The 26168-nt window shown below is 40.4% G+C and overlaps 1 protein-coding gene across 6 annotated transcripts in view; it reads right to left on the bottom strand.

Annotated features, from left to right (window-relative positions):
• The window catches only part of ARID1B (AT-rich interaction domain 1B), a 323744-nt gene that overhangs the window by 93818 nt on the left and 203758 nt on the right, over positions 1–26168 (bottom strand). For all 6 annotated transcript variants that reach the window (XM_066315514.1, XM_066315519.1, XM_066315515.1 and 3 more), the window contains one exon: positions 4548–4791. In XM_066315514.1, coding sequence (XP_066171611.1) covers positions 4548–4791 — 244 coding nt within the window. The remainder of the gene's footprint in view (positions 1–4547; positions 4792–26168) is intronic.

The following is a 26168-nucleotide window of genomic DNA, read 5'->3' as shown; positions in this document are numbered from 1 at the left end:
CACTGCAGAGCTTTGTGTCATTGGGAAACTCGCTGGGGGTGCACTCGACCCCATTGTCTGTGTCACCCACAAAGACCATTAAATAGTGTTTATCACTTTATATGGTAGTCTTCTTTCCCTCAAATAATGCTTAAGAGGTTCATGCCATATAACATACAAGTAGTGGTGGTTCACAGGGTAAGTATGTAGAATAGCTCAATCCCAAGGAAGATTTTTCCAAATTATTTTTCAAAACAAGATCTACAGTAAAATTATTGTTTTACTGGAGTATCTTCTGGGAACAGATTCAATTGATAGGTTCTCTTCTAAAAGTCATGAAAGAAAGCATCCTTCCTATTCAGATTCTTGCAGTGCAATGTCCCTTTGGACTATGACAGAGTACTGCTCATGTTTTCTTCTTGCAGCGTTTTAGTCACACACACATTGACTAACAGGCACACCAAGACAAGATTTCCTGTTACTGTTCCAACTGGGTATCCCATTTCCCTCTTGCTCCTCTTTTTTGCCTGAAGTGCCGGCTGTAATGCTGTAATTCTGATGGATTCTGGAATTCGAGCCAGCGAGCTGACCAATACAGGTGTGGAAGACCTCCAGGTTTGCAGAGAGTAGAGTTTAACATTGAATGGATTACATCCACTGATTCACATAATTACCACAATTAAAATTTGGGGTATTTTTCATCAAGGGAGGATACTGACTGGCTAGCATAAATTAATAGGACTGGCAATAACACTCCAAACCCAGAGTATCCACAAATGGATTTCTTTCTGAAAATCATAACTTCATCTGTATCCAAGCTCCTCAGTGAAAGAAAAAAAACAATTGTAATTAAAACAACAATGCAGTTGACGCTTAATAGAGTGAAAATAAACTTGTTTCTTCAGAAAGTACATAGAATGTCTTAAAAGCACAAGTCAAAATACTGATTTGTGCAAGTGGAAGTCAAAATACTGATCCATGTGAAAAAAAAATGCACCTATTTCTAAAGGCAGCATTTGCTATTCATCATTAGCATAGCATACCCTTCTCTTCTATATAGATAAAAATTGCTGTAGGGGTTTAAAAATAATAGAATCTATTAACTTGTGTAAAATCTGCTTGTCCATCATGGGTTAAGGGATTCCTGGCCTATCAGCAATCTTTCACAGAACTCTTAATATTAAAAAAATTTTGCTGCTTACACCACAAGGGAGAAAGAGCTGACAAAAGCCTTTGGCCAGTAAGATCAAAATTGGGCATGGGGGGAGAAAGGGGAGTCTAGCTTATTTACATTTTTGCTTTGTTAGTAAACGGTGACTGTTAGAACAGGAAGGAATGGAAAAAAAAAAAAAAAAAAGAGAGAAAAGTGAAATTAACAGCCACTAAATCTTCTGGCAAGAGCAGTGCATTTTGATACGTGCTGTGTCAGCTTCCACTAATGGTTTAGGGTTGAATCAGGCACAGTTCAAGACCAAAGCAGTGCAGGGCATCACATCTCATTCTTCGGAAGAATATGTACCCTAATTATAAAGATGGCTACAAAATAAAGAGATCAGGATTTCTAGCAAAACAGAATAATTATCTACTTAATAGGAAATCACAATGTTATTTTGAAGCAGTAGAAATCATAGAAGAGTAGGATTTTAGCCCTGTAAGGAATATACATCTGAAAAAGAAGTCTCCTGATTTTGAGAGAAAACTACCTTTCTGAACAAAATCCATCCAAGTTGCTTTTTCTGCTCTTAGGAGTTAATCTCCCTGGTCTATTCTGGTAATGTGAATGGAAACAAAGGCTGTATATGCATGTGCCACTTACCACACAAAATATCCATCCAGTATTTCAGAGAGCACAGGAAGGAAATGCCCACTGAGCTAGGGACGTGCCAATGTCAGTGCAGCCTGTGCCAGGCTGTTCTGTGAAATTTGTGGCGTGCCGCAGAAAGCAATGCGGGGTGGCAGGCTGACGGAGGGGTGCAGAGACAGCTTAAACAGGCAGTGGAAGAGAATCAGCCATTTGGGAGGTTTAATAGGGGCTGTTCGTTTGTCTGCCCTTTTGATGTTAAATTAGTTTTCAATTTTGTTGCAAGGAAGGAGCCATTGGGAAAAGGATGCTTCTCTTCCAGTAAACCCTGGGAAAGCAACACCTTTATTTTAATGGTCTTCCCACCAAGAACCCTCTGCAACATTTTGGCTTTCCCTAGCCACAGCTATCAGCAACACAACAGCTGCTCATTTTACAATGACTTGCTGGAGAGAGAATGATTGAAAGAGCCAATCTATGTCACATTGAGAAACTGTGGCACAACATCGCAGGAGGTAATAGGAGAGGAATGAGGTCAGAACAAACAAGGGTAGGGTTAGAACGCAGAAGAAAATAGCAGAGAACAAAATTATTAAAGGCAAGGTGCTGTACTACACAATCTATGTTTAAAAAGGTCTACAACCTGACTGCTGCAAACAGCCACAGAAATGCAAACAAGCTCTGTGATACTTTTTCTTAGGATCTCATGAACGCAGCTGATGATAACAGCTACCAAAGTCCTCGCGATGAAGAACAATGGTGCACACACACTTAGGTGAAAGCAGAGCCTGATTCATATGGCTTGAAAGCCCCAGCACCTCACAGCATCTCTCTAGCACAAGGCTTTAAATAGCAGCCTTGCTCCTGCTTTTTGTAGCTCGAGAAAGAAGCAGCAGCAGCAGCGATGCTACCGCAGCTGCCCGGCTGCCCTCTGGAGACCGCTGCCTTAGCTCAAGCCTGGGAGTTCACCTTTACAAGCGCTGCAGAGACCAGAAGCTTGTCTGTGACAGGGAAATAGTGGAGGGAGATTTTGATTTAGCACCATTCATAAAAATCCTTCTTGAGAAAGAATTGCTTTTGTGTTACTGCAGCAGACCAGAAAACCACCGTGCAAAATGGTGGCACAGTTTGTATGTAGAGACAATGCTTTTCACTAGGTGAGTTATAAAAACGAGCTTTTGGGGCTCATCTGAAGTGATGAAGTGACTCTGACCCTGACCTCTGAGCCCATATCCCTTCTATTTTCACCCCATGGGGATCAGGTGGTTTCATAGAAGTTATTACTCTCCCCCTACACACTTACACTCATCCTTACATGGCTACAATAAAGCTATTTTCAGTGTCACAACATTTTTTCCCTATTCAGCAATCAGGCTGCTAAAATGCCAGTCCATTTACTCACCTGAATCTGACTGTGGGAAAATGTTACCTTTCCAGCCAGGTGGACTATCTGGCTTCACTCAACAACAGAGATGGATTTCAAATACTGTTAAACCACCTTGGAAATACAAAGCTAACGCACTGCATACAATGCAAATACTCTGTCCACTATCCTGCTCCACCTGAGCATGTGCTGCCAGTCAGAGCAGCTGGAAATGCAAGAAATAACTGCAAGGCATGCACACAGCATCAGGGCTCAACATGCTCAGGCCACATTTAGTACTAAACATTCCTGTGTGCACTGAGCTTACTTCCCTCTGCTTATCTAGTTTAACCTCTGCAGACAAACAGGCAGGAACATTTTACACAGATACCTTTGTATCAAATACTGAAACACACGCTACCCTCTGAATTTTAAGCAGCATTTGGTTTACAGCAACACTCAAATCACCTAACAAAAAGGCACCTCTGCTTTTGTTTCTTTTAACTGAGCTCCCATGTTTATTATTTTGTGGTTTTGTCAGCAACTGATGTTATCCCTAGGGTAATGTCAGCACTCTCCTACTCTTAGGAATTCCCCTAGTATTCAAAATGCCAGAAGATAATAAAAAACCTTGAGCATCAGAAAGAGAATAAACTCACCTGAAATACTAAATACAAATTGCTGCCGGACTCCCTGGAGTAAGTAACATGCCAGATGGGTGGGGATAAGGTAAACTAGAGAACTGAAGTTAACGTATGCCATTTTTTCTTCTGGCTATCTTAACAGATTTCCACAAATTTCTGAATATACATGACTGTGTGTCATGCTCTAAATTGCACCAGAGAGTGAGTGGCAAGCCTTCCGCAGGTATTCTGATTACTACCGGTGGGGCTGAATCCCTAGTATCTTGTTAATCTTTGCAAATATTAAGAATTATCTCATACAGTATTCTGTATTCATGTCCAAATTTGGCAATGGGATACATTGGCACAATACCGAGTTGGAAAATCTCTGGCTCATCCTGCAGGTCTGTAACCACCATTCAAGCTCAAGAGCCAAACCAAACAAAAACACACAGAACAAAAAAAGGATGGTAAATAATTGAGGGAAGTATGTGACAAATGACACACAAACCAAATACAAAAACTACAAATAAGTATTTGCACTGGTTAGTGGTAAAAACATTTATCAAACACCTATGTGGAGTCAAGTTCAGCATTTTGAGCATTCTGAGGGCTTGGCAGATGAAGTTTAGAGTGAATTTACTCCTGCTCTTTTTTTTTTTTCAGAAAAAACCTGAAAGCGCATGATTCTCAGAAAATAAGTTTGTAATATGGGAGTATTTATTTATGTATTTAATAAACCTACCAATTGGTTTAATTTTGTTTGTTAGAACAAACATACCTGGAATACTCGCTGGAGAAATGGGACCAGATCTTGACTGGTTGCTTCCAACAGGTGAGCCTACAGGGGAAGGCGATGGGCCCCCAGGGATGCCGGAGAGATGTGGAGAAGCATGAGGGGAAAACGGAGACTGTGCAGGGTTGCTCTGCTCCCCTTGGCTGCTTGTAGAGCCCGACGCGCTAACAGCTGAGCTGAGAGTTGCTTCAGTTCCAGTCGGCAAGTCGTCAATGGATCCAGATAAATCCTGAGGAAAAAGGAAAAATGAACGTAAGTGCTTGCAATGAACACTCAGGCCACAGGACTCAAGAGCTGGCATGGCAATAGATCCATTTGTTTACTTATTGCAGTGGATAACTGAGAGGTTGTCTTTAACGTGTAGTGAAATGATGACAGAAAACAAGGATGGTATGCACAATTCCCTGCTTAATCTCTAATTCTTTTGAGAAAAAGAACAAGCAAAGGCAACAAATGACTTGGAACCAAATTCATTCAGCATTGAATTTAACCTTTTCCATCCGGATTAAGCTTCCAAAATTAATCCCACGAATTCTGCATGAGTATACTAAAACTAATGAAAATGATACATCAGTTTCACTTTCACACAGTATTTAATTTTGGGGTTTGCTACCATTACAGTCACAGCTTATACACTTCACTCTAAACCATTACCACAATGAGAGAAGAGTGTAAAATATGCAGCCCTGTAACACTCCCTTGCAGCTCCTTTGCCTTGCAGCAAGGAGATGAGAAGAGGTCCTGCCCTCAGCAGCAGGCACTGGATCTGCTGGCCACTAAGGAACAAGGACTGCTGCTTCTCCACTTCCATCAAATACCAATGTACAGCTCACAGGTTCTCTTCAAATTCACATTAATACACTGCTAAACAGTTACTCCATTTCAGCTCATAACTGCTGCATTCTCAATGAGAAATTTCCTCTGTAGGTCACAGCACATCTGAATTCTAACTATGAACTGCTGGACATACTCCCTCAAGCTGTAACACAGGAGTTATACAGGTCTTTGAATCTGTGAGAGTAATTAGGGGTTTTAAATAATTTTAAGACCAGATATGAAAAACCAAAAATGCTGTGACAAAGCAAGCACATGCTCCCCAACTGTCAGGAAAAATGTCAATTCCTAAGCATCACAGAAAAACCTCATGCAAACCAAAAGGTGCCAATATTGCAGTACTTCTGTAGCTATTGGCAAGTCATGAGGAGCATGTTTCTGTGTTTCTATGTTACTATTTCTATTTGCAAATTAAAGCTCAAAAAAGTGTCACAGGGCTACCTCACATATAGATCAGGATATTAAAAGACCCCTGAGACTCGAAATAACTGGGATGACAGAGTGCATTACTTTGGCTGATCCTGACTTCATCTCTTTGGCTCATACAAGCGGTTGCACCACAAACAGCAGGACCCCTTGTGAGAATAGCACAAAAAGAACTGGGTTCTGCCTGAGCAAAGAGCTCAGGAAGCAAAGCCTTAGTGCTGCCTAATTTTCCTAACAAAAAGTGAAGGTTTTTAGAAGTCACAGAACATGGACGAAACTCACGTGGTGGACTTAGAGCCCTGCCCAATGATGACCACCTCCGTTACAGGGGAGGCTCACAGCCAGGTTCCCCTCACAGAGGGACATGGCCAGTCCTCCAAGGCACAGGCAGAGGAGGATTAACAGTTTAGGCACTGCTAACACTCACTAGAAGCCACGCAGAACGCAACGTGTTATTCCTCCTGGTGCGTAAGGGTAGTGAACAAAAACCACTTGACTTAGCGCTCTGCAGGGCATCTTGTGGGCCTCATTTCCAACGAGTTCCCACAAATACTTTAAGAACAACTCTCACCACAGTTAAATTCTGCTTTTTCTGAAAAGCATGAAATTGTACCCGTATTTCATTAGGCATACGAAAAGCAAAAATTAAGGCTGAAACATCAGTCTACATGTGGATGCTGCATTCGCTCAAGAGCAGACTTCCAAGCCTGTACAAATGAAAATTTAATTATGAAGTGGGCAATAAATTATTTTCATTGTTTCTTTTTTGGAACTATCAACTGTAGAAAATGTAAACAAGAAATAACAGTGCTTGGTACTGCATAGCGCAACACTAGTTATTTTTCATAGTAGAATGTATTTGGCAAACAGGTAAGCAATTACTGCTTTTCCATACATAATATGGTATTCTTCTAAATGGAATCAAATCGCTGCTGTCGTCATGTGTAACAAATGCTGCAGGAAGTGCTGATAAAACAAATGCTGCTGAAAAGCATATAATAAACCTCTGAAAACTGAATGTAGCAGAATAGAGCCTATTCTAAAGGAATATAAATTCAGTGTAAAAAAACAGATAGGCGCACAACTGACAGAAGATATAGAAAGCACACAAGTTTATGTTTAGAATAAGGAAGATTTTAAAAGGGTGTGTGGAGTAAAGCTTTCATTTGTGTTGGCAAACCAAAGTAATTGAAAAAACAAATTTGCCAGGATAATGGAAAAGCCATGAAGAAATTAGCAATGTCCTCGATGAAATTATCTGCCATTCACAGGCTATGGCAAAACTTTGGGATGGGGCTGAAGTTCACTTTTCCTCTCAGGTCACATAATTTTCTCCAGCCTTCAGCAAGAGTGGAACAAATGACAAGTCTCAGGCATTTTCTTGAGTGCCTGCTTTCCAGGAATTTCTGCACCCACCTGATGAAACTCCTTCACCAAGGTGGAAAAGAAAAGCTTGCATGACACCAGCCTATTTAAATAGTGAAGCCATGCCACCCCCTTGCAGTGGCAGGCTGACGGAGCAGCCTGGCAGGCACAGCACACCCGCAGGGCTTGCGCTCCCCACGTGCGTGCGCTCACGGTAAGCACCGGGATTTTCTCCTGGGAATGGGGAACTTCACAATCAATGTATCTGCTGAGGATGTAGTAATAGTGCTCACTCCTCAGACACATCAAGAAAACTGAGAAGGAGGTGGATCTCAGGAAGGCACAAAAGATTGTTACCCATCTAGAAGTCTGGGCTGTGTCACACAATCTCCTACATTGTCTTCAGGTAGGCTAAAATGAGAAATATCAGCTGTTCTGTACAGGCTGGTTTGAGTTTTTTAGTTAATACCTACTTTTACCTCATTTTAACAGAACAGTAGTGAAGTTGTGCAAATTCCACATCACATTTATTTATGCATAAAACAGCATACACATAATACATTATATACGTAAATTACATAGATACACTTGCATTTACTTAGCATATCTACATGTAAAGCTATTAGGAAGCCTGCTAATAGGAGAAATTCACAGAGGTTTAAGCATACAGCCTAGTTAACAAAGAAGCTCTGTAACTAATACTCCTCTAGAGGACAATTTAGTCAGCAGGGCACCAACTCTATTCTTCTTTTATAAGTAGTATCAGATCTATGATGCCTGTAAAGAACAGAGAGACCTTACTTACTGCATCTCATTCAAACCAAGGCACCTTCAAGCTACAGTGCTTCCATTTATCTTGTTGGAAAGTTGGCAGGTTAGGTAATTGCTGGGATTCTTTTAAGGGCCTGAAGTCCCCATACCCTAAGGCATGCCTTAAATTTTGCCTCTTTTCAGAGGCTTTTTCTGGAAAGCACTAATTTCTTCCAGTAAAATCTAGCAAGTTTAGAATCGCCAGTAGTCTTGTGTTTCTTACAGATCTGTTTCTTGTAGAGCAATCTCATTATTCCTATCTATGGTACTGTTAGGACTGTATTTTCAAATCTGACATCAAATTTAAGAAAAAATGAAGGACAAAATATTTCCTCCCTCCCATCACAAATCTGTATTACAATTCTGTATTCTCTATGTCAGCTTTATGTCCTGTATTATTCAGGACATCCTAACCACCTCTCAGAGTTCATTTCTACATAATACCTTGATTACAAACTGAAATGTCCCCATGCAGGATTTATCTCTTTTAGCAAAGTGTTTTATCTTCAACTATCTTCAGTTCTAGCCTCACCTTCCACCTATGCATGACCTTTTTTCTTGTCTGTCTGACAAGAACAAGAGCTGAAATGAACAGGATCACATTGTGCTTGGGATTATAATGTTATGCCTTCCTGGTGGCACGATCTTATCAGAGTGACAGGAGAGACACTTGAAACAGCACACCATTTTACTACTGCATCGTGGGCAGCAAGGGGCAGAAGGAAGCAAACTGTTTATCCAGAGCCAGGAAACCCAAAGCTACAAAGAGACCACAGGAAGAAACACCTATATATAACATAATAACATTAACTTACTCGAGGAACACACCTAGATCCAATAAACAGCAAAAGGGAAACTACAGTAGCTCAGCAATACCAGCACAATCTTACACACCAAGTGTGACAGAATTACAGCATTCACTGAGGAGCAAAAATTTACACTGCAAATACTTAGTGCAGTTGCAAGCTTTCCTTAGCAATGTCTCAGCTGACACAAACCAAGATTTTATGGGGAATCCCCTTGCTAAATACTTACAGTTGAAAAAGGATGAGCACCTTCTCTGAAATCAGCAAAAGGAGAAAACGTGGGGCACCTTGCTCACAGAGTCCCTGTGCCATTAAATCACAGCCTAAGTTCTCTAAGAAGTTATTGCAGTTTGGGGCTCTCTTGTGGAGATTATGCAGAGCACAGACAACCTGTGGTTTATTTAAATTTTCCAACTATTGCCTACCAGTCCTTTTATGCTCAGGGAGTAGAAGAAAAGCAGAGGTATTCTGTAGATATTACAATTAAAGACACACAACCCCTTTCTGTCTCCAAGAAACCGAACCCCCCAGACTCTACCCTACCATCCATTGTACTGGGATGAATCCCAACGCTACACATAGGGGACTGCATCAACTGACTGGCTGCAGGATCAAAGCCTGCTTATTCAGGCCTTCCTGCAGTATTTCCTTACGATGGTGCTGCTCAAAAGACAGGATCCCGCATAAAATATCCATCTCTTTAACATGAATCACCACTTTAGAGGCAAAATTATATATACAAGCAAACATATTTCACATGTAAGTATGTAAATATATATTCAAACAGACATACACTCTGCTATTGTTTTGGAGCCATGGGGGATTATGAACAATATGCTCTGTAATTGAGATTAACTTTGAACAAATGATTTGGCTGACAAACACACATAGGCACACAAAAGGAAAACCCACAATATCTCTGTTTAAATTTCAAGATATTTGTAAGACCTCTTTTCATCACAAAGCAGCCTATAATAGCATGTTTCAAGAAGCCTTCCAAAGGCCCTGCTGGTCACATTGTGGAGGCAGCGAGCGAGCTAACAGCCTCCCAGCGCCTACACAACCGGAAGAATGCACGGGCGCAGCAACCATTGGGACCACATGGAAAATTCTTCTAATTTCAAAGGCTGCTACCTCCAACGTGGGTATCTTCCTTCCATGCCAGCTGCATAAGGATCCTCATCTAAGTGCAAAAAATGCACCTAATGCACATCCTTTAAAAACTGTTTAACAGACAGCAGGGCTGCCATTACATTTCTGCCAAAATCCCTTCTACATGCCTTACTGAAATTAATGCTGTGGGAAAACAAGGTTCATTCTCTGAATCTTAAATCAAGGTCTGAAACAGAAAAAGTAGAGAAGATCGCTTCTAGTACAAACACCTCCCTGAGGAAAAAGCTTGATTTCTATTGACAGGAACAAATCTACCTCAGAACATGCTACTGCAAGGAGAGGGCTTGTTTCACTTGGAAGACAAACACAAACTTTGACAATAGCTAGGCAGAGGTACTTCTTACGATACTCATGTTACTTAAAAATCTTACTTAATTCCACTTACTATATGTTTCAGTGTTTTTAACCAGATTTTTAACTTTAACCTCTAAGTAATAAATTATTTATGCAGTAATTCTAAAGGAAGGGTATTCTAAGTATATGATAAAAACACCAGCATGTTGCACTAAACTTAGTGACAAAGCACCATTTGCTGGAGAAGCACATTCTCTTCATTCTGTGGACCTCACATGCTTCCCAAAATAAACTGGTTACTGAACTGTGTTGCAAGTACTCTCTCTGATGAGTATCAAGTACTTTCTCTGAGAAGTTTTACAGGCAAGTCCCTGAGGATGCAAAAATCTTTTTCCCAAAAGCTCTATGCTCACTCAAGCAACCAAGAAGTAATGCTATCAAACAATGCAGTGCCAGTGCCCTGCCTGATGTCTTTTCAATCTGTGAGATCCTGGAATTAGAGCAGTCTTCAAGAAATTACCCACAAAAACGTGACTTGGAAAAACAGATTCAAATCACAGCTTACTACCTAATTGCTAAGCAAATGACTGTTCATTCAAAGAAAGTAATTTTTTACTGCAAAGGATCTGTGTTTGTAAGACAACCTTACCTAAAAATAAAAATTGTTGATCTAGGGTACAGGAGTCCAAGAACAGAACATGACTTGCCCATATCTGTCAGATGTGGGATGAGAAGTTGCTAGGATGGTTACGATCACATTTCTGTGTCCAAAATGATCCACAATGGGATCTTATTTGCTTGTCCAGACGAGAGCTTTACACCAAAACCAACTTAGAGGAGCTGGCAATTTAAAACTGAGGAGGCACCAGATGAAGGCCCCACCAGCCACACTCCTCACACTCCTCCTGTGCCAAGTGCTGCTCACTGCAGGTCTGCAGCTCCCTGGCTCCTGAGTCCTACAGCTGCATCAGGTAACCTAACGGCACAAAAAAAGTCCCTGCTTTATAAACACTGACTCCTGTGTATGAAACCATAAATACTAACGACCCATGTGCCATCAAAGCAAATTGACAAAGTCTAACAAGGACTGTAAAGCGTAGGACACACAGCCTGTCTGATAAGGGTACTTTTTAATATTGAAAATAAACAGTATACAGTATATCTCCAGAACAGAAAAACAGTAACACAGCATCTCTCAACTTCCCTGTTTATGATACGAACTTCCCTGTTTATCTCTGAAGCAGAATGCTTAGCACGTAGAATTTCTGGAAATAAAATTTAAAAATAAAAAAAGCCATGAACCCTTAGGAGTCATTTGTTTCTTCAGTACTGTAGCAAAGAAAAATTCCCAGCTAACAACTCTTGTAGCTACAGCATCAGTCATTTACCATCAATAAATCATCAACCTTTAAAAACAACCAAATCAATGAAAACCACAACAAATGGCCCTTATGAAGAAGGAAGAAAAGTTGTGTTTGCATAACAGCAATCTAATAAAATTTAGTCTATTCATACTACTTCCCATGCATAGTACCAAACTTAACCACTCCCAAACATGAAATCCCTTCTGTTAAAGCTAAAGAGTTTTTCATATAAAGAGCAGTGAGGTGAGACATAACAACTTCCCTTTTTTGCATCTCATTGGATTACAACCATTTTCTAGATCATGTAGCCTACAATTGCCTCCACACGGGGAAGACAGACTAAACCGGCAGGATAAAACAGAGGAAGCTGAATTAAACAAAACATGTACTAATCCAAAATCTTTCAAGCTCTCTAGAGCTTGCTCTTTTGGGGATCACTATCCTTCTCCCTCTATGCACCAAGCTTAGTGATGCCATCTTGATTTTTAACCTGAATGGACACTGCACAACCAACCTGTTCACCAGCCCAGACTACTCTCCTGGCTGTGCTTCTGGCCATGCTGAATTCAGCATCAAAAAGCCATAAGGAAAACACCATGTGGCTGCTAGTCCTCCTCCCATTACCTGCTTGTTCTACTTTCACAGCTGATGTAGAAAGAAATCAGACAAAGTAAAGAAGGAGTACCAAATCACAAGAAAGACAAACATGGATTTGAGCAAAGGCATATGAGAAAGAACTAGACATTATTAATGGAACTTATGGGTTGGTAGATCTGAAAGAGACCTAACATTTCAGCAAGAGCAGCAGCAATATGCATTAAAAAGTATTGCTTACTCCCTTTCTTCCATTTACTCTGGCTATTACACTTTGGAAACTTGCAGCACATGCAGTCAGACACAGACCATCTATCTTTGAGACTATATATTTGTAAACCTGATATTGTGCAGGTGTGGCTCCAGCAGAAAGGAACAAACAAAACTTCAGAATACCATAACATGTAATGTGGTAAAATTCACACCATGCCTCACCTGCACTACCCCCATGAGACTGCAGTGCAGAGATTCTCAATAGGTCTGTACAGGACACCTCACGTAGGAGAAGCCCTTTGAACATGACCACACAACCTCATGGGGCTGAAGGTACATTACTGTTTACTACAGACACACCCTGAGTCACAACACACCTATTTTGCAACTATTAATTGACATCTTTCCACATGCGCTTCTCAGACTATCCCACACGGCATCCAGAAGACATTAACTGTGCTTGTAAGTCTGGACCTACAATACACTATCTGATTTGGAAACTGCAGCTGAGAGAATGGAGAAAGTGTTGGTCCAACAACCAACTGTCCACTGATCACTGAGAGCTGATATTGCCATGCCACAGTAAATTAGGCAAGCTGATAACAAGTGAGCTGTTCTGACAGCCCAAGGCCACCTATGCACAGAGCACGATAAAGGGCTTAAACAACTGATTGAACCTATACACCTGTATGCCCAAGGTTTAAAAACTCTTGATCTACAGGACTTGCCTTTTTTTCTTTTTTTTTTTTTTTTCATATTAATGCCCTTTGTAGAGTTATGGATTGATAAAAAAGTCTGTCCCAGCAGGTTACCGTGGGAATAAGGATCTACAAAACATAGTTTTTCATTAGCTTAGGGCTTGTGAATGCATCATACTGCGTCTCTTTCTTCTCTCTCCCACAACACCCTGTAACCAAATACCACAACTCAAGGAGATGGTAAATATGCCCTGAACACATCTGAAACTTCAAAAACACAGGTGTACTGTTAACTCTCCATCTCTTACTCTTGAATCAGAAGCAGAAAGGAGAAGAAAAATGTATACATCAAAAAGACTGATAAATGTTATAAAGACTTCCTTTTTAAGGAACTGAATAAAGTGACTTCCCTCAGAGAACAATATTAATTAATGAATTAAGTCTTATTTAAAACACTGGATATGCAGTGTTATACTGGGGTAACAGGCAGAAATGAGTGTTACAAGGTTTACTTCAGTAAATTCAGCTTATTTGCCATTTCAGGCTCATTTTCTCATCCACGTGCAAGAACCTCTCATCCTTGTTCCTTTTTCTCTTCATTTTTACTGAACCCAATGAGACTCAGGAGTGCAGTTTGACCATCAGTAGAGCACAAACACACGGGGCTGTGATCACTCTGCTTCTGCTTTGCGGCTCACCCCCAGCCACACACACAAACTTACTTCTTTTGAGGTCTGTGGATCACAGAAGCAAAACCAGTTACTCTCCAAGAGCTGTTCACTCAACCCCTCCCACATTTACATTCTCCGATAGACTGGGAACAGGTTGGAAAATGAAATAAAAAACAGTAAAAAAGCAGAAAATTTTTTTTAGATTTCTTCTCACACATGCCTGCTAGGATAATGCTTCCACAACATCCCAAGTTCTGGAATTCTCATTCTTTTGCCATGATTCAGTGCTTGCTGGGCATGCCAAATAATTAAGCAGCCAGGGAATGTAGTATTTTGAGATGACACAGCTTAAACAAACTTATGTGGAACTCAAGTCTCAGAAACCTCTATATAAATTTCAAAAGGTCTTGTTTGCAATTCTAGAAATGTGTTGGCTTCAGGGTTTTTTTTTTAAATAATGCCTTTACTATCCAAGTAGGAAGCATAACTTGTAGCACTTCAACTGGGCATTAAGAAAAAATTCTGAAATACCCTTCCCCATCTACTGCTAAACACCATTTTGGCATGGGAAGAGGTAAGGCTCAAGATGTCTTGATCACTGAGTGAACTAAACTAATTCATGACCAACTATTAGGTTCATAACTTCAGGTGCATTCCTGAAATCCAGTAAATGAAGAGACACACGGACATGTCCTATGGAAGTGTTAAACACTTGTGTACTATGCAATCTACCAAAAACCCCCAACAGACCAACTACTACTGTTCTTTAATTAATATATCATACAAACAAAAAACATTCATGGGGAATTTTGAGGGTTTTGTGTGCCTGAGCATGCTTCAGTGTTGCAGCTTTTTCTTACAACAGAGAGGATAGGGAGTCCTGATATGTTTTAGGTAAAGCTTGTAGTGGATTGTTCTTCCAAAACTTTCCTCATCTTTAAGGTAAGAGGTTGATACTGCATAGAACTACCTATTCACTGCAATGGTAATAAAAGTGGTCTGCAAAAATTCCAAGGAAGCATGGGTAGGATGTCCAGTGTACAGCAATTGTTGTCTTCAAAAAGGTGACAGCCACAATGTATGATCACTTGGTGGGGCCTTACCGGGCAGGGCACATCCATGTGCCTTTTTGGAAGACGGTGCTTTACCCAGCCCTTCACCTGAGGTGCCAGTTGTCCTCCTCAAACACCTGCCAGGCCATGACCCTGCTGCCGCTCCCTCCAGCAAGCACCGCTGCAGTGCAACAGTACACTTGGAAGCCACTTGTATAAAATATTTGTAAATACAATAAAAGGTAACTCCTTTCCCCATTGCTCTGTATTCTTGTTGCACTGAATTCTCAGAGTATTCATGAATAGTATGAAAATGTGAAAAAGCATGTCAGGTAAAATTACAGGGGTGGAAAAAGAAAGAACTGCAGCTGGAAGCTTCTTTGAAAGAGGGTTTCCCAAGACCTTGTAAGGAAATGATCCTTTGCTCTCTTCTCTGGCTGCTCTTCTTCGCCCATGAGAAACCAAAAGAACTGCAGCTCTAGTCAATGGCTGCTTCCTTGGACCAAATGGTCCTTGCAAGCGGAAGCAGAGACTTCAGCCCTGCCAGACCTTCAGGCACAGCCACACCTAGTGCTGATTCTCCATCCTCCAAGCCTGTCTAAGCTTGCAACACAGCTTAGGAAGCTGGGCCAAGAAGGCTTTTGGGGAGTGCATCTGATAGAAAGATGAGAAAAAAGCCATCTGAATCAAGGCATGGTTTGTAAGTGCTACAAGCTTGAGAAGAACACGGCTCATAACCTTATGAAAGTTTCGCTGCATGGCTTCTAAGGTCATTGCTGCTTTGCAGCAGTTTTGCCCGAGTTCCTGTCCCAGTTCCCTGTTCACAGTCTTCTATGCTGAAGCCTACAAATCGGGCCAGTGTTTATACACTGCTGTCTTTCTTTAAAAAGACCACTACCTAGATCATAACTTCTAAGAAGATCTACGTAATGCAACTATCAAGCCACAGCTCATTTCAACCTTTAAGTTGTTCATTAGACAGACCACCAAAAGAGAGGGAAAAAAGCAAATCAGTAAGTTAGATCTTTGCAAAGTCTCAAAATACTTCTGAAGGATGCTTGTCAGAACAAACAAATGTACCAAAGGAAGAAACAGCCTCCTGAATTAAGTAAAAAAATAAATAAAGGGAAAACATATGAAAATTTCAACAACCGTGCCAATCTGTTGCAAGCTGTACCCGTGCCAGTGGGCGGCCTCGGGGCACCGTAGGATTCCTCAGTGCAGTGCCAAGCTCCAGCAATATTGTTATGGTTAGAGAGGAATTTCTCACAAGAGCTAACAAAGGCAGAAGGTCATAAATAAACACAGCAGGATCGCCTTGTCAGTTCTCATTATTAGCGCTGCAGGCACTTGCTTTTCTATGGGCTGCTCACAGGTTCATTTAAGTGTAAGAGCTCCTCCTCAGAATTTCACATGCTCGTAAATAAAGACAACATTTCATTAGAAAGAAAGGCACACCTAAGTTATTTCTTATTATGTTTTTTTTTTACGCACACAGGGGCACATGTGCTTGAGGCGGCTGTGCTGTCTGCAGCAGCTCTATCCATACACATCCCACACTGGCAAAACCTTACACCCTGCTTAGCCAGAGCTGCAACACCCTTCTATGCTAGGCTCCGTGATGCCGTGCAGGCCTCCCTCAGACCATGGCCATAATGAATGAGGAGAGCCTTACTACTGTAATAATGGTCACCAGAATTACATCTGGGCAGGAAATGAGGCTGAGCTCCTAAACTGATCCTGACGTGCATTATACAACCAGGAAAGCACAGCTGTGTGATCATTATTGCAATTATAAAGTGACATTTAGTGTTAATTTTCTTTCCTTACTGAATTTTGAAACAGAGAGAGGGCAGAACGAGTAACTCTGGGGGTACAAATGTGCAAAAAAAGGAAATTAAAGTTTTTAAGAGTGCAAATGTTGATTCGTCATCACCTGTCAGAGGTTAACAAGCAGCTGAGTGAAAACACCTCATATCTTCCATACACATAACCCACCCTTGATATGATATTTGTACCTGTATAGATGAGTGAAAAGTGAGCTATGTGTAAAACCAGACACATTTGAAATAAATTAACACTATCATGTAGTGCATGCTGTTTTCAAGTTATAGATAAAGTGCTTTTCAGAATATAAGGGGAAATCAAGAGATAAGCAACACTGTCTCTAGAGAGTTTTTATTTTCTACTTACTACCTTGGAATAAAGAAAAAAGGTAAAGATGTTAAAAAAGCTCAAAGGTTCACAACCTTGGAAACACTGCCAGTAAATAAAATGCAAATAAAATAATAGGCCTTATGTTATGCAGGGGATGCTTAGCAATGGGAAAAAACACTTCTTGGTCACCATTCCTTCCAAAAGGTGATAGAGAACGTAACTGCTGACCTACCAACCCCATCCTCCAAAATATTGTGAACCGTACTGAGCACCAATGTACCAGTACATTAAATGGTCGTGTCTATCTTTCTAGTTGGCTAAAATCTGACCAATCTTATTGTTACTTTAAACTCAGATCCTCACCTTTTAAAGCAAACTATATGACTGACAAGCAAAAGCCCTTGCATACTTTCTACGAGAAGCTTGGGAAAACAATTTTCCATTTTGCTTCCTATCCCATCCCATTGCTGTCAGAAGAAGTAGGGTTGTTAGTCCTGATGCTCTACAGCAGAACAGCCATGTTCAAAGAACTGTTTCCCTGAGCTGTGCAGCCCCTTATTGCACACCATTCATCATTATCAACACCAGGAACTGCTGTAACAGCCCTTGCGAATGAAAAATCTCCCTGTTTAACTTTCGGAGGCTGCCAGCCCACTCCCTTTGGCCTCAGGGCTGAGGCAGGGTTTGTACCTCGGGCAGGGGGCTGCCAGCCATGCTGTGCGTGCCCTCTGCCCACAGCCCACCCTGACAGGAGGGCACCAGCCCCTCTCTCCTGCCAGCAGGAACGCTCTGCGAGCGGCTGGCCCTCAACTGGCTTCTGCCAGACAGAGTACCCAAGGTGCCAGGGAAATGGCTTTCTGCACACCAGCAAGGGCGTGCTTTTGGCTCCACACTCCTGGGGAGGAAAGAGCTGCTGGAAGTGGAAGGAGCTGGAGGAAAGGACAACAGTTTCCAGCTGGGCAGTTCCTCAGTCTTTCCTGATCCGTAAGCAAGGTGCTGCCAGGGCACAGGGCAGGCTGCAGTCCTTTCTCAAGCACAGAAATGGAGATGCTACTCTATTTCTAGCCTCTTCCCTTTGCTCTCTTTTTTCTTATTAATATTTTAAAAACATCTACGTAGCAGACATGTTGCAATTAATTTATCTTGCCTGGTCAAAACACATTTATTTCTGTAGAAACACTCCTCTGCCACCTATTTAAAAAGAAGAGCTGGGTTTCAGCCCACTCACTCAAGCACAGATTTGTATTAATTCTTGTGCTTCATTAATTGTTTCAGAAAAGGAGAATTCCTTACACTAGTTAAAAAGTGGCCTAAACCTACTAAATGCTGCGTGTTATGAATGGCAGTGGACAGAGACAAGGAGAAAGATGTTTTATACGGGTCTCTGCAGTGCTTTTAAGTCACACTAAGAAGAATTTCAGGTTTCACATGCTTATCTTTTTTTCTTCTTTTTTTGTTTAGTACCATCTATTTTGTTCTTCAGCAGTTTTGGTTATATTTCAGTAGTATGACATCCATGTCTTTTTGGGACTTCTGACACATTCAACTTATTTTAGACAGTTACGCACTTGGATTTTTCTATAGAAACATTATAAAAATATTTCAAGGAAATCAAATTTCAAAATTAAATCATTAAATACTCTGTCATATCCAGCAGTATACTTTACTGCCATAGATGCACTACTGTGGAGTTTTTCCTCTAGGAGTGCAAAATATTTCTTTTGTACAGTCTGGAAAGGGTCAATTTACATTTGTTAGGTTTATTAAACATTATGCAAACAACAGTTGAGGAGGGGGAAATAGAGCAGGAGGTATATTCTTCAGAAGAATTATTTGAGGTATTTTCTTGTTACAAAATATTATTTGTTATTTTTCAATCAAAGAAAACAGCAAGAAAACACAAAAGGGTTGAACAATCTACTCTAAAAAATTATGAATGTCAAAAGATCACAAATAGCACATTAATGTTGGAGTGCTGGCTCTCATTGACTCCTCTAGATTTTAATTTTGCTTTTTAAAGGGAGAAAAGAGGAGGGAAACAGAGAAAGTATCATTAGACTAAGTTCATCCTGCGTTGCCTTGATTTTTTAAGCTAAAACCCCCAAACTGCGTCCATGATCTGTATCGGTTTATACCTGACCACTTCAGCTGTCCCTGACACTTGACCTGCTTCCGAAAAGCAAGAAGTCCAATTTAAGTCGACGGTCCTACAGGGGAGGTAATGGTTTGACCCTTGGTCCCTCCACTGCAACCGTTCCAATTCTCTAATGATTTCCCTGCAGGGTTCATTTACCAGTTCTGGGTCAAAGACCAGCACATCACTAAGGCAAGGGGCAGCAGAAGCACTGCATGATGGATTTGAAAATAAGTGCATCGTAAAGGAAACCTCCATCAATTAGGGATGGCCTTTGAATTCAAAACAAAAGGAAGCAAAGTGCAAATCATAATGTCTACTCTGCTCACTTTAGCAGCACGCGATTTAGCAGATACACATGGTAAGTGATGCATTCTAGCCTAGGTGCAAAACCAGCAATCATCCTAGGGCAAACAGTCCCCCTGTTCATCCTCAGAGGAGATGGCCTTTTGCTCACTCTGAGCAACTGCAAAGTTGAAGAGATTCACTATTCGATTCCACACCAGCTTTTGGTACACCTTAGCACTTTGATATGTGCACCATGACTTAAACTAGAAACACTAAGACCTGCTCTAAATGTGAAGCAAAATATTACCCAGGTCCACTTCCACTTTCTGGAATCCGTGGTTTAATTTACTTTTACAAGGAACAACAAAACTGCCAGTTATGAGTAGATATTTTCCATGTATGTATTAAAACAGCTGCAAATTTCCTTTTTCTTCCAGGGAATGCACTTAAATGCACTGTGTATTTCTGGAAAGAAAGGTATGAGGTATATTTAGAAATACAAAAAGAGATGCAATAAGGGCACAAAAATGTGAACAATGAAGAAAACAAAAAATATCTCTTGCTTGTTCCTAGTGAAAGATTGAGGGGGGAAAAAAAAGAAATATTGCCAGCAAACATGCAAATTAAAAAAAGATATGAGAAGGCTAAAAATAACTTTTAAGGAGGCCTCTGCTTTTTGACTGAAGTGACCAGGCAAAGTCATGTTAACAACTCTGCTGATGCTAGAAGCCATGGTCACGACTAGTGGTCACTGAGCTCTCATCTAGTGAATTCTTCTTAGTCTGCTTATTCCGAGCAATTAGGGAGCTATATCCTTACATGCAACTCTTCTAATGTTACAGTTATAAGACCACCAAAATTAAAACATTAAAGAAATCCTAAAAGTTGTGGTTTTGTTTTTTGGTGGCATTTTGTTGGGGTTGTTTAGTTCGGTTTTGGTTTGTTTTTTAATATTTTTATTAAATCTAGGCTTCACTTCCCTATTTATTTTGAAGGACAGGAGAAACTGCTTATCTGATATTCAAAATATGTTCATTATCATGCTTCTTGCCAGGGCTTTTCAAATTTAATAGTGATTGAGGCCTCATAAAATACTTTAATTTTCCAAGAGTTGAAGAAGCCTGCAAAGAAAGGACTTCATAGTGTTTCAGCACAGCATCTGAAAACTACAAATTGCATTTTAAACTTTTTGCTTACCCAGTATCTGCCCAATACTAATATGTGTGTATTATTTTCTGGCACAAGAAGCATAGAAACCTATACTCTTGCTAAAACAGAGAGAAAGAAAAGTGTGATTTTCTCCAACAGTACTTGTCTGAAAAAATAACATGGCTGCTAAGACTGAGAATAACCAAATTTAATCAGGAAGCAGAGAGATAAAATAATAAGGAAAACACAGAAACAAACTTTTTTACATCACCTTCTCTTCATAAGTGCAAAACTTAGAAGCTGCATAAAATCCTCTGTACTGAGCCCATGAAGCTTGCTGACCTTGAATCTCCTGAATTACGTCCCGAAGCCTTTAGCATCCTCACTTCTATTTTGGCAAAAGCAAGGGATGGGCAACATCCGCTGGGATCTGAGTGAACGGGGTTTGTCTATGCAACCAGGCTGGCTGAGAATAAGTTCTTGCTGCCAACTACACCATATGTGACAGGGAAACTTTTGTTAATAAAAACCATATTGATGTACTTGTTAACGACTTGAACAGCCCAGTAATTGAATTTAAACCAGTTAACTATTCACCAGGGCTTCATCAGCCCACCTCCTTCATCTCCTCTAGCCCTGTGTTATTTCAAAGCAACTGGAAGAATTTTACACCAAACACCACCACCCTTTCCACCGCAACCCTTTCACCATTATGTGTGCTCGGGAAGCCTTGCATTTGAGCAGCTCATTTGAAGAGCTCTTAACTGCATTTTTGAAAGAACAAAGCAGTTTTATAACTCCCTCTATACAAACAGAAGGCACTTATCTGAGGGGCTCTCTTATTTTCAGTCCATCAATAAGTGACACCGATATGTTACAACTGGCTACCACCATGGAGACAAAGTGTGTCCGTCCCTGACCTCAAAGGGATCAATCACATCAATGTTTCTATGAGGTTTGGGGCTTTTTTATTAAAGGGATCAAGGAAAAAAAACAAAGCTCCCCCAAAGTACATAAAATGTTTTAATGCATAAGTTTTTCAATTTCCTCATCAGCAAAATTATTTGAAAGCTGCATTACTAAAAGGTTGCAATTACAGAAAGATGGTTTTCAGTAATTTTTTTTTTGAAGTAGTAATTCTTTAATTTCTTTCCTCATTTTTCATCAATTAAGTTTATTTTTTCCTGTGAGCCAACACAAGGGAGCTGACAATAAAAGCCTGATGCAGCACACCTTTCCAGAGACCCTTAAGCCAAGTGATTTCAGCTTATAATCAGGATACGCTTGTATTCACAACTACCCTCACTATGGCTCCACCTCTGCTCAGAAGTGTGGTTTTGCAAGATTTCTGGCAACATCTTGCTTTCGTAGCTGTATGCAAAGAATGGTTCACTACAAACACTACTAGAAATAAAGGAACTTATTTGTTTATTTTTGCTTTAATTAAATTACTCTGTGCAGCTCATTTATCTCACATAGACCACAATTTACTATTGCCACTTATTTAAACAAATTCTGCATGTGACAAACTCTGTATTGGTGAGCACCTACAAAAAACGAAGACATTTCTCTCAGAGCAGTCGTCTCCCCCCCCCCCCCCGCCCCCCCCCACCAAATTCAGGCAGGAATAGAAAAGCCAATAGTTGTTTTTAACTGTACACCAGGTCTCAGACCATACAGTAATCATTCGCATTACAACAGATTTGCACAACATTTGGGCAGCATCTCAATGGATTGATAGCTTGTCCACAGAGATGTGAACTTATCAAGGTTCTGCTTAGTGTAGATATCCAGACAAGCAATTGGCAGTGAGGTTTCTTCTGCACTAATTACATTCTTTTCCAAAAGTTCACCCTGCCTGGGTGTCCAGGTAATTGCAATTAAGGCAAGAATCTGGTAATTAGAAATTCAAGTACCCTGCCAAGAACAATACACTTCCTCTTAACGTGCTGCCCAAAGAACTAATTCACTTGGAAACGACAGAAGCTGATGTGAAGTGGCAGAGTAGATGTTGATTAAGCAACAACCACGGAAGTACATTCCCTTCCCCTGAAAATCATTTAGACTCTTAGAAAGTGTTTCATTACCTTTGAAACATTTAAAATAAATTTAAAAAATCAAAAATCCAGGCTTCCAAACAGCATCACTTTCTGCCTCCTGCTTAGAATTGCTGAAACGTCTTTCTTGAAGCTGAAAACACAATGCTGGTCACACTCCCCTTCAATCTCCCACCAAAAGCTAACTTTGTATCATGACTCAGCAACTACTGCTCACAGGCATCACTGAGTAAGTATCAAATCACTTAGTAATTTCTGAAATAAGTTTAACACAGAATAACAAATACATTTTTAAAGAAGTATAAAGCAAAGCCACTCACAGTTTGGTGCTCTCACAGGATAGAAAGACACTACATTGTCCTCTAAATTCCAATTTTTTAATGGTATTGTTAGTTGGAAATGAATGGTTACTTTTTACTCTCCCTAAACATTTCCTTCTAACTCACAGCTCTTCTTGTCAATTCAGAATACATCTCTATCCCAAATCTTGGGACTAGCCTCTTACTGTTAATACTAGTTTTTTCTTTCAGGAAACATAAAAAGCCTTTTTCTACTGGGGATAAGAAAACTCTTACTGTATGTATGTTGCGTATGTGCGTGTGTGCCTATTTACACAGTTACATGAACACAGACGTTTCTGTCCAAATCAAAGCCCTGGAATCATGTGCCTGGCTTTAGACATAGCTGTGATTATTCATTTTTATATAGCTGAGCAATTTGAAATTCAAAGATGGAAGGCTCTGGGATGACGTTCTTAAAATTATTTGAAAAAAATGGGGTGGGGGAGAAATTCCCTCCCTCTTTCTGAATAAAAATGTATACCAGGTCCACGTTCATGCTTAGATGAGTCAAAGAAAATGCTCTCTCCAGTACTGCACTCTGTGGTTCCCAAATAGCTTCTTTTGGATGACATCACTACCTCTTCTAGTGTGCTACTCAGGCACTATCAAAGGAGCTTCTGTTGCCTTGTCTCGTGTTTCACCCACTGGAGGCTTCAATAAAATCCCATCACTGGGATTGATCTGGGGATCAAAAACCACCACAAGCATCACTCACAGCATCCAGGGCGCACTTCACAAATGGAGCCTAGAAAAGCACACAGAAAGTGTATAGAGCCCTGATGGAAAACCATGAAAAAGAAAGGATGCTTTGAAATTTTCAAGTTTTGTTGTTGATTTGCTTTCATAAAGCATTGTAAGAGCAGTACTGCTCCCCTCCCGCCCCCAATGTTTTTAAGCCTAAAAAATTACTCCGCTCTCTCCTGACCTCTGTTTCCTATTGCCTTAGTGGGTTTCCGAGATTTCTTAGATCATAGCCAGACATAACTACTAAAGGAACAAGCTGAGATCATCAAAACCTCATGACTGAAATGCTGAAAACAAAATAAAATGTACAGTTTTCACCACCCACCCCAGAAGTACATCAAGAGCACAGCAAGAAAAGCCTACAGTAAGAAATTACCTCTCACGCACTGCAGCAAAGCCTCAGGAGCTAATAATACAAGAAATAAAACTGCTGTTTTGATTGATAGATCTGTTAAAGTTTCTTATCGCTTATTTCCAACAATGTCAGTCAAATATGTTTCATCTTTTATCAGTAACAAAATAAAGTTATTTTTGCCTGAGAATCTAAATTATAGATACTTATATGTAGAGAAATAGCACTAAGCCAAGTGACAACTGGGGACTAATGTTTTGCAATTGACCTAACAATGTATTAAAGAAAAAATAACAAAGATTAACTCTTACCATCTAGCACTCTGTTCCTTCCTATAATTCATTTCAGCTGATCATAAGCAAGTTGCTTAGTTCAGGTATACTGGGTTATAACTTAAGTAATCTTCCCCTTCACATCACAATTCAATACAGAAATTACCTGTATGGATTCTTTGTTCATGTAACAGATAAATTTTACATACATTACACGATCATTTACATATATTTACATGTTTATGCAAATACAAACATTTGTATATACACAATATATACAATGTAATCTTTGACTGGTAAAGCCAAGTACTGAAAAATGGCTCTTGCTCAGCAAGGCTTTGCTGTTGTACTGTGTTTTTTTTATTCCTGGGCAAGTTAAAATCTACTGCTCAAGGAGTAAGAAAATCCTCTAACATGCAGGCTGATTTCACAGCTCCAACATGCCGAGAGTCACTGGATGCTTTGCACGTGGCATAACAGTGAAAGTAGCACTTTGCAGGAAATTCGGACTAGAAAAGTCTGAAAAAAGTTAGAAGCCTTAACCTCCTTGTAGATACCCACACTTTCACAGAAAGCAGACGAACAGCCGACAGTGTCCATGCAGTTGGATAAGATCATTTCCCAAGGTGCTGACACTGTACGCAAGCAGGGCTGGGCCCCATTCTCTTCTTTACTGCAGGGGTCACAACCCAGAGAACAAGAGAAAACTCTAAGAGTCCACAAACTACAAAAAAGGCAGAAGAATTTAGAGCAAAAGAAAGGGATTGTTCATGTCAGAAGTTACCAGATCCCAGGCTGATGCATGTATGGGTCCATTCTGCTGCTTCTGAACACCTGCTGGAGGGACTCACTCCCACCTGGGACCCACGATGAGCAGCAGCTCCCTGGCTCCTTTCCACAGCCTGTGTGCTGCTGGACCAGGATCACTAGACCACACTACAACATTGGCTCTGCATGTATGTTGAAGACCTCAACAGTGTGCCAAGCACTGCTCATGCCCCCTGAAGCTGACTGCTGCGAGGGGTATCCCCACCCCGATAAGCAAAACTGCCTGAGTTTCTCTCTGGACTAAAAAAATCCATGTTTTACACTGAATATTATGTCACAAACTAAGTAATGTAGAATGGTTAATAAGGGATTTTTAAAAGTTAAGATTTTTCTATATAACACTCCATAAAACAATAACAGAGTATTTTACTGCCTCTCTCTTCAAAGATACACAGCTTTTCTGAGAGCTGCATCCATTGAAGTAATGGAAGGAAGCCAAGGTGCAACCAGAGGCACTTATATTTTGAAATCTAAATGGTCACTTTAGAAAAATTATACTAACCAGCACATAGCAATATAAATTGCTCTATAAAAGCAGCAAACTGCTCTTTTAAAACTAACTTAAGACAAAAAAACCAAGGTTGACAATGGACTACACAGCTGTAAAGTAAGTTGCCAGTCCTCGACCAAGATGATGATAATCAGCCATAAAGAAATTCTGGTGAATGGCAGAAAGAACAAGGTGATGAATACTTTTGGGGAAGTGATCAGGCCTTGCAAACTCTACTTCGGCAGCAGAGTATTGACATGTACATGTATAACACTGCATCCACCTCAAGCTGGCATCCAGCTCTGCAGGCATGGTATTCGAGAAAAATACATTATCATTCAATAATAATGAATCAAGAGCTAGTATTTTCTGGAAAAAACAAATTCACTGCAATGGACAAGCAGCAGACTGCCAGCAGTTAGACAGGTTTGGGGACAAGTCAACCATACCACAGATAATTTCCTCCATTTTATAAAGGTTCAGTTGTAATACAG

This window comes from Sylvia atricapilla, chromosome 3 (genome assembly GCF_009819655.1).
Source record: "Sylvia atricapilla isolate bSylAtr1 chromosome 3, bSylAtr1.pri, whole genome shotgun sequence".
Lineage (NCBI taxonomy): Eukaryota > Metazoa > Chordata > Aves > Passeriformes > Sylviidae > Sylvia > Sylvia atricapilla.
The sequence above is the reverse complement of the archived record's forward strand: the minus strand, read 5'-3'. Positions and strand labels throughout refer to the sequence as shown.